Raw genomic sequence first — 12,083 nt, forward strand, 5'->3', positions numbered from 1 at the left:
CTGGCTGACCATCTGTATTTCTGTATCGCACGTGTATAACTGTATCGCATTCCTAATTTAGCCTATCTGAAGGCGCCACGGGAGCATCTGAGAACAGTAGGCCTTGCTCCACCCTACCCCTAACCCGAATTTCAGAAATGTCCAGGAAACATACGTAGGCTAGTAGTTAGGCAGAATAGGGTTTAATATTCCTGATGGCCCACCTCATCTCCCCGACAGCCCCGACGGTGCACGGTGCTCATGAGCGTGTTTCCCTTTGTTCAACCAGAAGAGTCTTGAGCGCTCAGTTATGCAGTTAGAGCACTCACTCTGTCCTCTGTTAAATCTGGACGATTCTCCTCCCCTGCACTATTTTTGTGTATTTGTGATATCACCCTCTTTGCATTTTAGCTGGCGTACTGTAGTAGCCCATTCTAAATGTGGAGGATATTTTCCCCCGTAGTTTGGTAGGGGCGCGTTATGCGAGATCAGTTGAGCAGAGAATGCATGATACATCGGGAATGCGTTGGAGGAAAACTAATATGATTTTCGAAAACGACCGCAATAAAGAAATATATAGACGAGCATTCCTGGAAACTAACTATTTCATCTGCCTGGGTGCCACCTGTTGCATGGGCTTGCGTCTTTTCTGTTCAGGCAGAGGTGAGATGCAGCGCACGAGTTCAAAGAGATTTAATCGCTATGGAAATGACTTTTGTTCCTCGATCGAATTGGGATTTTAGCGCACATTGACCTATATTTGTTTTAGGTCTTGTCATGTAGCCTAAATCTCTCTCCCCCTCCCTCCCTCCGTGCCGTGACAAGTGGCTCTGCTGGAGAGCACGTTCAGCAGTTGAACATGCATTCAGCAGTTGAACGTGCTCTCTCTCTCTCTCTCTCTCTCTCTCTCTCTCTCTCTCTCTCTCTCTCTCTCTCTCGTTAACCTGTCCACAGTTGGTCTTTATTTACATTCATCCCTGGCACTATATTGCAACAGCTAATACTAATATTTTAATATTTCAACAGTGTTTCTATTATTTATTTTTATATTTATTATTTTTATTATTATTTTTATTTATTTATTTATTTTTATTTATATTTTTTTTTGGGGGGGGGGGGTCTGGCCCGCGGCCTCGCTTGCTCTACATTATTTGGCCCTTGGGAAAAGTTAATTGGAGACCACTGATGTACTGTATATTTGAGCATTTTTTATGTGTACTGACTGTATATATTTGTGCTATTGTAAATAATGGATCAATCCATTTTAAGTGGGTATACTGCAATCCCTGAAATTTTGAAATGGGTGCGTATACCTGCGTTTTACATAGACTACACCACTGGCTGTGCATTTCATCAAGGTGTAGGCTAAATTCTCCAATTCAGGTTGATATTTTGACTACACTAATGTTCACATGTAGTACGACTGCAGATTTCGTGGCTTTTGTCTTTTTGGTTAGGAAACCATGTTGTTCGCTTTGTTTTTTTGTTTTGTTTTTGGTTTTTTTTTAAAAGAGGGCCGCCAAGGGGAAAATTCTCCCGGTGGGAAAAGGTGGGCCACTCCGCCCCTGGATCTGTGAAATGTCTACCAGAGTACCATAATATGCACTGAAGATATATGGATAAGCACTGAAGAGCCTTATTTCAGTTTCACCACATTTGGCATAGATAATAATTCGCCATTTGACAGAATCATACATCTCAGATTGTAATCACATTAGAAGAAAGCACAGCAACATAATGTGATGAAAGATTTTTTATTCACATTACAATACTGTTTTTCAAAAATCAAACAGAACATTTCTCACTTTCTTATTTCCCTATCACTCACAAAAAAAGAAAGACGTTCAGACATGGAAAACTTGTTGTAGCCTATACATTAAGCATAGTAGAATCAGAATGAATCTCTCATCTCTCCATAAAGACTTGTTACACAAGAAAAATTGAATAGCTTAGTGATCCAACCCACTTAACTGATGTGTTCAGGTTGTACCAACCAGAAAATGTATGTCTTATTTCAAAACTGCTTAGAAGATTAAGTCCACAAAAAAAGACAATGAGAAAATAAAAAAAACTTCACAGCAAGACATTTCATTTCATCCATGGATAGGGGGGGTATTGTTGGACACAAAATAAAAAACATACTTACCTTAAGCCTCAAACATACACATGGACAGTAAAAACTACAGCCTCTTGGTAGGCGTTATTACGTTTAAGTATTACGGATTTGACAGGTTTGTGGACTTGAGCCGGCATGAATAGACTTGTGCAATTTCACATACGGCCATTCCAAAATTACACACAAACCCAGTTCCTACGGCCAGTTGAAACTAAGGCCTAAAAATACACATCCAATCAAGAAGCTAGTCTGGATTGTTTCCTCACACAGGATGGAGAGGTGAATTATGAGAACATTACTGCCAATGCTATAATGATGGCCATCATCATTCTGAGTTTTGACTTTGCTGCGTTTACAGAGGGATATTATTTCCACAATGGGTTGCTATAAGCTTAGCTTCTTAATCGATTATTTTTTTTCTGATGGAAGTAAATGCTATTATTCAGTAATAGGAAGGTAGTGTGATCATGGAGAAGTTTGTGATTTGTTTTGTTTAATTTTTCTTTTCTTTTTTTTGACTGAGGAGAGTTCTGCTGTAAATGCTTATGACGGCGTCTTTTTTAATGTCATCATTCAACATGCATGCATGAGATTCCTATGATAACGTTTGCTCTCCATATCATTTCTTTTTTGAACTTGAACCAGAATGGGAGGATCCGGAAGACTGGCCACGATTCCTAGAGGAGAGAAAAAAACAAACAAACAAATCGAAAATAAAAGAGAAAAGGGAAAGAAGACAGAAAGAGAAGAGGAAAAAAGAAAACAAGAAGACAAAAAAACAAGAGCATAGATTGGATTAGCACATTTGAACATTTAAAATTCTCCCTCTTAACAAATACTGAAAACTTTTTGTACATGCAAAGAAGACCATGCCACCAGGACAGGACACACAAAAATAAACAAAAACCAATGGCAATAGAGACCTAAGCAGTATACACCAGCAGCTTTATTCCACATAAACCCAAACCTTTCAGACGACTGGGATCTAGAGCGCCTTTTTTTCCTGCTGTCGGAGGGAGACCGGGAACGGCTCCTCTTCTGCCCCCTTCCGGGAGAGGAGGAGGTGGAGCGAGAGCGAGAGCCAGACCTCTTCCGAGGGGACGACGAGCCCTTTCGGGACCTCGAGCTGGATCTTTTGTTGGAGGAGGATATGTCGAAAGGTTTCGTTAGGAAAACTCATGGGAGCAACTTCTCGTCCTACAAAACGTCACATGCTGACTGAATTAAGACTTCGTATTAAACCGTAGTAAGTCTACTATAACTACGCAACAAACCAAGTCAGCTAATCAGCAAATATCCCTAATAAAATGAAGATCCTATGCAACATTTTACACTGCAGCCCGTATCGAGCTCTCTATTGTATAATGCAGCCGTCTTCCTTGTGTCACATTTGTCCTAGAATCCTCATTTCTCTTAGGAAATTGAGCCACTTAGTTTCGCTGCTGTTGACGTCTCTAAAGAGGCTGACTCTACCCTGATCATCTACCCACAGACAAAAGACAACATTTATTGTAGCAGACCCTTCGTTGATTACAGTAATGCTCTGCAGACGTTTAAGGGCTTTCTTACAATGAGGCAGATAGATCTTCTAAGTACGCTTGTACATATTTAAAGGCATGCCAAAACTGTGATTAGGATTTCCATAGTTGTTTCTTTTTTTTCCTTTTCTGTTGACCCTGGCATTAACTTGATTGAGATCACTGGCAGAGTAATGCATGAGGGACTTAAAGCTCTTTAAAGTTTCAGGAGTTTAAAGTGGTTTGATATCTGGAGTGCCAGGTCACGTCCCCCGCTCTGGCATAAGCGGAGAGCCGTGCTACCTCATTCACCTGGAGTTAGACCTGCGGGAGCCTCCCCGGCCCGGGGAGCTCGAGCGAGACCGAGAGCGGGAACTGGACGAACTCCTGGACCGAGACCTGGAACACACGCAGTCACAGACACACACACGCACGCACGCACGCACAGACGCATACACACAGAGAAGACAGGATTTTCCAACATTTTCTGCAGTAGACAAATTGTGGAATAACCAAAACTGAACAGCCACAAAAAAGCAGGGCGTGTCGTTTCAGGAACTGTAAATACAAAACATTTACAGTTCGTTTTTTCCTGGGCAAAATATTTGCTGACAGTCTACACAAGAAAGGAAACAAATGATTAGAAATGCTACTATGAAACATTGCGATACTAAATAGAAGCACTAAAATGAGTTCACAGAAAGGAGGAAAATGCATTAGTAAATACATTTTCTACATCATACTGAAAATTAATGCACATGGCGTGCAAAAATTAATGCTCACTGAAAAGACAAATGAACTTCAGTTTTAGGCAACAAATTACTAAAAAAAAGTCTACTTGTAAAACAGACAAATATGTCATCTGGTCTGCACAATACTGAGAAACAATAGTGAATCACGACAGCAAAAACAGCAACACAAGTAAACATGCAAATTATCAGGTTGACATGTAGCCTAGTAAACTAGCCCCACCCGCCAGCGGCCAAAACTATTTTTGCCTGCGAGTTGGACTAGCCTTGGACGATGCCCCAATGCCCAGAATCTGGCTAACCAATCACAAAGCAGGGGAGTTGTTTGGATTTGTTTTGAATCTTTGGATGCAAATCAGACTGGGTTTTCAGGGAGTGACGGCAAAGCGTTGACCAATAGGCACAGACAGAGTTTGAAACACGGGTTGTTTCTATCAACAATCTTCCGATGTGTCATTCATCGGAGCCAGACTAAATTATACATTTAATCTGACATTTAGTCTGGTTTATCAGGCTAGTTGACATGTTCAATTGCATGATGCTTCAACATCAGCCTTACATGAAAATGTAATGATAGACCAAAAGCAGCATTTTGCTTTTGCTGCCCTGGATTACTTTTGTAACATAGTATTAGTGCAAACTTATTAGCTTGCTAATCTTATTAGCAAGATTTTGTGTGCCATGTCTTGCCTAAAACTTGAAACACACTAATCTGAGCAAATTGACACAAAGCGCGTGATGAAACAATTAACCATCCAAAAAAGTGCCAGGGAAAGTTCTAAGCCCCTTGAAGTCAAAAAAAGAGAAGGACTAAGAAAAAACAACAACACAAAACAACCAATATGTCCAGGACCCCGTTTCTCGAAAGCATAGTTGCTAACCAGTTAGCGACTTACTAGGTTTCCAATGGGAAATTGCATTGCAACTAAGTAAGTTGCTAACTTAGTTAGCAACCACGTTGTGGAGAAACGTACCCCAGAGGGAGTTATAATAAAGACAAAAGGACCACATTGAAAACGTGGAGGAGGGGGGGGGGTGACGGAGGTGGTGGTGGGTGGGTTTAAATATAATGAGGGAAGGAAAATTGAGCTGATACTGACATTTTCCTTGCGTTACCCTTGACCTGTACCCGTTTACCTGGACCCAGACCGAGCGCTGGAGCTGGAGGAGCGCGATCGGGAGCGCGAAGAGGAACGTGAGCGGGACGAGCCCGAGCGGCTACCCTTCTTCTTCTTGGCGGCCCCATCCCCCGCCGCCGCCGCCGCAGCTGCCTTCTCCTTCTCCTCGTCACTGGCGTCCAGGTCATACTTGGACAGGTCGCCATCATCGTCCTCGTCCTCATCGTCCTGGGATGAAAAGTGGACGAAATTATTTAGATTTCTCAAATTATAGTTCTTCTTGGAAGAAGAAAGCAATGCACTCTCTCAAGGTGTTGGTCGCAGGATGGACATTTGTGAAAAATTTGAGGGAAGTTATACACTTCTAGCGGAAGAAGGGTGTGAAGATTTCAGTTCTACCATCTTGGCAACACAGTCTGGGGAAGACTAGCAGGCTATGTCCTCTGGGATGACTAGAGCACCCTGAGCAGTTTCAAACAATTCTCATTGCCATCCTAGAGATGCACACATCATGATCGGCAGATATTGGAAAAAGTCCATGATCAGCAATCGGCATAAAGTGATCGTCAAAAAGCAGATCGCGAGATATTAAATTCCTCACGCAACTTTTTTGTTTTGCATTAAGGTTACATCTGGAGCTGTTTAAATACATACAGTACATTGGCCTATGCTAATTTTGATAATGACTGATCAACTTCAATTTGAAAAACATCAATATCGATATGGACTCTGATGAAGATGGTCTAACCATCGAAACGTTAGTCATGTTGTGCACTTGAATAAAAACACAAAGAAATACATCTGTGCTGCTCCGGTGTTGTCCTTCAAGTGAAGATTTCCTGCCTCTCTCCCGTCGATGCACCAGATGATAAAGCAGAAGCGCGAGGAACTACCCTTTTGTTTTATCAATATCGATAATTAGATTGCTGATGGTCTATATATATAAAAAGAAAGATTCCAATCCTTTCTGAGATCAACGGTGATCGGTAGATCATGATTTTGATGGTCGATAATCGGTGATCGGCCCAAAAAAAAGATGATAAGTGCATCTCTAGTACATCCACACACCTTTCATTCAGGGCTGCTTTTCTAACCCAAGCATACTTGTTTATGGAATGCTACTGAGAATTGTACGTATGGAGGGAGGGAGCAGATGTGAAATGAAGCAATGATGGCAATTAATGATGTTCCTTGTGTGCATCTGTGTGTGTAAACATTTAAATGGGTGTGCGTGTTTTGTTCTTACACTGAGTTTGTACTTTGAAAGGTCCCCATCTTCATCATCCTCATCCTCCTCCTCATCATCATCAGCAGCCGCAGCAGCAGCCTTGCGTGGAGGAGGCTCTGGTTTTTTCGAGCTTTCTTTGGACTTGCTTCCCGAACTTGTGCCACGGTACTTTTTCTTTTTACGGCCAAACTGTGACACATTGCATGGCAAAGCATTGTCATTTTTTGTTTTGTTGATCTGTTGTTATTGTCTATGCAATGTGGCTTGTTGTCATATCTGGGGTCATTCAAATCCTATTTGCAACTTACCTCGTCATATTCCCCGTCCGATTCCTCACGATCAATGTACTCTACATTTTCACGCTCGTTAAATCCCCCTCCGTATCCTGCGAAACCATTTCAACCATAATCAAACATTTGTATGCTGCAAAATACGGAAGTATTGTGCAAAATATGGTGCTATGTATTTACAGCTTTTATATGAAACCCAAGCCCCTATAGTGATAATTTGCTAGATTGTGAAATTGCATGATGAGCGCGGTCTTATCTTACCCGTTCTTTCCTCCAGCTTGGCATATTTGGGTGTGTTACACATGTTACATTCAGACCGCCTGGCCCAGTTCACATTGCCACAGCTAGACATACAGAGAGAGAGAGAGCGAGAGAGAGCGAGAGCGAGAGAGAGCGAGAGAGAGAGAGAGAGAGAGTTATGCATTAAGCTCCCAATAAAGCCTTCAAAATTTCAATGATCAACTCTTAAGAATGGTCAATGCTTAACTGACAACATAAATTCAAGAGTAAAAGGAGAGACTTTGTATCCGTGTATGGCTACACTTTTCATCAGCTTCCTTACTATTTCTACTCACAAACTTATCTTATCGTTATTCAGATACTTGTCAGATGCCAGAGAAAATACCTACCCTTGTCTCTGAGAAAAACGCAATATTTGAAATGTAACTCACGTTTTGCATTGCCAATCATTGGCACTGAAAAGGCCACGGCTCTTCTCCGCCAGAGTCTTTCCAATCTCTGTTCCACCTGCTTTCATCATCTTTGCCTCTGTGGTCTTCTCTGTTTACAAAACGAGAAAGAGAGAGAGAGCGAGAGAGTGAGAAAGAGGGAGAGACAGAGACAGAAATTACCACTGGAAATCACATCTGTGGCATCTCATCAGATGCCTGCATGTCTCACATAACAAAAAACAAGTTAAACATGAAGGTAAATCAGATGTTTGTGTTAGCGGTGACACTTACCCCTTCCACATCTGTTGCAGCTGGTCCTCCTTGCAAAATTCACATTGCCGCATCTGTGAAGAGTCAGAAATAGGGCTGTAACATTAAACTCAACTCACGATTCCGTTCATATCACGATTTTTGACCTACGATTCGATACACCCCACACATTTTTAAATGTATCTGTTTGACGATCGTTTATAGAACAGGTCACAAGAGGCTACTAATATATATATATTTTTAAGTAAAAAAATATAATGATCTTGATCTGAAGCTTAGAAGCATGATCACATCATATCATGTGGTTGTTTTCTGGACCGAAGGGTAACAGAACTTTGAAAGGGCGCATCACAATACTGGCTTCTTGCATCACGATCAAGACTCTACCACGATTTCTCGGTCCAATACAATATCGTTACAGCCCAAGTCAGAGACCATGTTTGTCAACATGGTGTGGCTCGTTTCGTACCAGACTGCACTAGGCCTAATGCCACCACCCACTTAAGAGCATATAATAATAAACCATCTCTGCTACTACAACTGCAGAAGTATTATTAGGCCTATGTCATAAACAAAAATATGCTTCCACTGCAAAATGTATGAAGGTGGCCAAGTGTCAAGATTGTTTTTTTGAATTTTTAAGTCTTTGAATGTTCGGATAATTCTAAATTTTGGGCTTCACCTTTTAATAAAACTGCACAGTGGTTGCACTTAATGATATAAATAACACCATCAAAACACTCTTACTGATAACAGTAACAATTATTATTGTTATTATCTACATAATAATCATAACTTAGAATTGCATTCTTTAATACCCAAGAAGAAAGGACTAATGCAAACAGGAACAGCTTTTTCATTTGAACATGAGTGCTAGGACTGTGCAGTGCAAATGAGTTCCAGAGTTGAGAGGAGAGTAACTGAAGACTAAGCTGAGTGCAGAGTTGAGTGGAGTAGGTGGGTAGTGAGGAGGACGGAGTATGTGAGTGGGTATGTGAAGAGGGTTAGAGAGATGAGGAGAGGAAAGGTTTTCAATAACCTTGAACTTGTGCAGAACAATTTGAATTGCAATATACACTCAATACAATTCTAAAGTCCTCAGGGAGGCAAATGAATGTGATGAAAAAAATAGATACTGTACCATATTTGGATATAAGCTCATATTACACCTCACCTCAAATTAAATGATTGAGTTTTGCTTTTCTCCTTTACCTTTCACCTATATGTCCTGCCGAGTACGGCAGTGCAAGTTTTACCTCCAAGATAACGATTAACATTGAGTCCCAATATGAGACCAGCTGCCGGCTAGCAAGGGGTAACGAGGGGTGTTCGGTAGATTCCCTGATTGACGCTCCCAACGCAGGACGCTCCCCTGTCGGCTCGCTCCCACTAGCCAGACTATCGGTCCCACCGCCATATAACGGAGCTAGTTATCTTTTGATGTTAGTTTTTTGTTTCTAACCCTAACCCTAACCCTAAATTGCTTGTATGTGGCAGTGTATGATAATACGTGAAATATAATCGGGTGGGACTACACGTCCGGGAGTGATAGAAACACCTGGGACTGCACGTCCGGGAGCGATCTCAGTTGGGAGTGTCCATCTACCACCGGTTCGGTAATGTTGGAACGTTTGATAGAAAACATCCTTCGTCTATCATTTTTAACACATTGCGTAATACACAAAATGCCATGAAGGACATATGTTGAGAGTTAACACGGGGAAACCATGGTCTAGTGGTAAAGGAGTTGGTCTTTCAATCTGGGGGTTGTAGGTTCAAATCCCACCTGACCTCTCTACACCTCCATCCATGGCTGAAGTGTCCTTGAGCAAGGCACCAAACCTCACATTGGTCAAGGGACTGTAACCAATGCCCTGAAAAAGAATGACTAAGTCGGTTTGGATAAAAGGGTCAGCCAAGTGTAATGGAATGTATGGTGACATCTGCCACTGCCAGAGCCAAATTCTGATTAGGTGCAGACAATCCACAGCCATGCGTCAGTAACCTCTTCATTATAATGCATGGTTCAGTTTGCTGTGCTGTTCAATGTTTTATATCAGGAATGGTCAACTCAATGCATTCATTTTTTTCTTTTTCAAAGTCTGCCCCCTAATGCCTTATCTGTAACCGCACCATTCCTGCTTGCTGGACATTTGAACTGTATTGTACCACAGCTAGCACAACACCACCCGTTTCGTTGGGGTTTATCAGCAAATATAGAGCAATAGCAATGCTACAGCATCATAGTCATTCGTTAGGCTAACGAATGAGGATGCCCACGTCTACTGCAGGTCACTGCAAGTCAGTTTGTCACGAATTCGCTGTGCAAAAACTACCGTAAGCTAGTTTCTTTTCACTCTCCTACTCAGGCTAGAACTAAACCGAAACAGGAAATGATGGGAGGGATGATGATGCAACGCCTGTGAGAAAATTGATCAATATCTCTGCACCAGAGAGAGCAAAGCACATAACCATGGTCTTTCCAAAGACGACGTGTTTTGTAAAATACCAACTTTACGCCTGAACTCTAGCACAGCACACACCTTCCTCATGTCTGAACAATGTACGCTGACGTTGCATGTTAAAGCATTCAGCGTGCTATGCTGCAGACTTTGTTGCAGTACGAGACAAACCGATGAGTTAGCCACCTGGTCCACTTATTAACTGAACAGTTGCATTTCAAGTTAAAATGTGCTCCCATTCCGAGGAAACGCTGGACGCTTAGTAGAACTAGATACGTGGGTGCGATAACTCCAGTTTCTCACCTCGCGAGGCATGAATTAGTCAGGGCACATTCTTTGAGCCCCTTTTCCCTGATGTCTTCCCAAATGCTACTGGTAGTAAACGCTTTTTAGAAGTCACACCGCAAAAAAACAAACAAAACAACACAACGGAATAATGGACATCACCGATGTGTCCACGTTTATTTTTAGCAATGTTGTTGTGGTGAAAACGATTGCCTCCAAATTGGTGTCAAGGCCTTCTCTTTGCTAGCTGGCAACAACGCTAGCCTACATGAAGTAGCATGGCAATTCTCAACGTTTTCGCAACAAGCTGGTATCCACCCAATATTACTGAGGTAAAGCAATATATCTTGATGCTTCTATATCAAGCCCGTGTTTAATTGTTTATGGCTGCTTACTTTTTATCTGGACAAATCCAGTCGCCGTCACTGACTCGGAAACTCTTCCCCGACATTTTCCTCGCTGTGAGGGGACTGTCACGTCGTGTAGTTGTCTGTGTATTCCCAGATTAAAAAGATTTGGCTCTAAAAAATAACGGCGGTATTTAAAATACTAATTCATTTATCAAAAAGAGTATACCATTAAAGCCAAATGTAAGATGGGAACTGGGATCTAGACGCTCAGATGTAACAAAGACATTTCATTATGATAAACAGGCAACTTGGAAGAGGACCACATTTTCACGTCATTCATTACGTTCCCAGGCCAGGAGGACCCAAAAAACACAGCATCTAGTGGTCACAAGAAGGTATTACAGCAACTTCACTCTCTCTCTCTCTCTCTCTCTCTCTCTCTCGGTGTGTGTGTGTGTGTGTGTGTGTGTGTGTGTGTGTGTGTGTGTGTGTGTGTGTGTGTGTGTGTGTGTGTGTGTGTGTGTGTGTGTGTGTTTGCGCACGTGTGTATGCGAGCCCGAAACTGCATATTATTACAGGTATTACAGCAACTTCAGTGTGTGTGTGTGTGTGTGTGTGTGCAATTTATCAAATAATGCTCTAACTAATGGGAATATGTTTAGCATAGTTTTGTTTATTTTGGTGTATATTTATTATTCAATTATTAATTTTGCAATACTTTCCTGCCAACTTGCCACGCCCCCCTAGCACTCTCTCGGGGTCCCTGTCCCCCACTTCGAAAACCACTGCCTTATTGGGGCACAGTTGTTTGGGGCTGCCCCCTTGCACAGGTGATGCAATTTCGTTGTGTGTTGTGAGCACTGTGTGCTTTGAGTGCTGTGTCACAATGACAGTGGGAGTTTAGGCTTTCAACATCTCCTTTTTGACATTTCAGAAATGTCTTGCCAATAAGCTTTTCCATTGATTTATTTTATCCTCTCCGGTCTGGTTTCGGTCCACATTGGCCATCATCGTGATTCATGTCTGACAACAACAACAAGGTTCGTAC

At 41.9% G+C, this 12,083-nt stretch overlaps 1 protein-coding gene across 1 annotated transcript; it reads right to left on the reverse strand.

The window, feature by feature from the left end:
- Nucleotides 1–1,719: 1,719 nt before the first annotated feature.
- zranb2 (zinc finger, RAN-binding domain containing 2) lies at nucleotides 1,720–11,366 on the reverse strand. Its single transcript, XM_063201718.1, has 10 exons — nucleotides 11,081–11,366; nucleotides 7,960–8,012; nucleotides 7,669–7,777; nucleotides 7,259–7,341; nucleotides 7,016–7,092; nucleotides 6,726–6,896; nucleotides 5,499–5,707; nucleotides 3,925–4,011; nucleotides 3,063–3,227; nucleotides 1,720–2,772 (listed from the first exon to the last, which is right to left on the reverse strand). Exons 1-10 carry the CDS (start codon nucleotides 11,134–11,136, stop codon nucleotides 2,715–2,717), a joined length of 1,068 nt encoding a protein of 355 aa, XP_063057788.1. The 5' UTR covers nucleotides 11,137–11,366; the 3' UTR covers nucleotides 1,720–2,714.
- Between the last annotated feature and the right edge of the window lie 717 nt (nucleotides 11,367–12,083).

Source organism: Engraulis encrasicolus, chromosome 6 (assembly GCF_034702125.1).
Source record: "Engraulis encrasicolus isolate BLACKSEA-1 chromosome 6, IST_EnEncr_1.0, whole genome shotgun sequence".
Classification (NCBI taxonomy): Eukaryota; Metazoa; Chordata; class Actinopteri; order Clupeiformes; family Engraulidae; genus Engraulis; species Engraulis encrasicolus.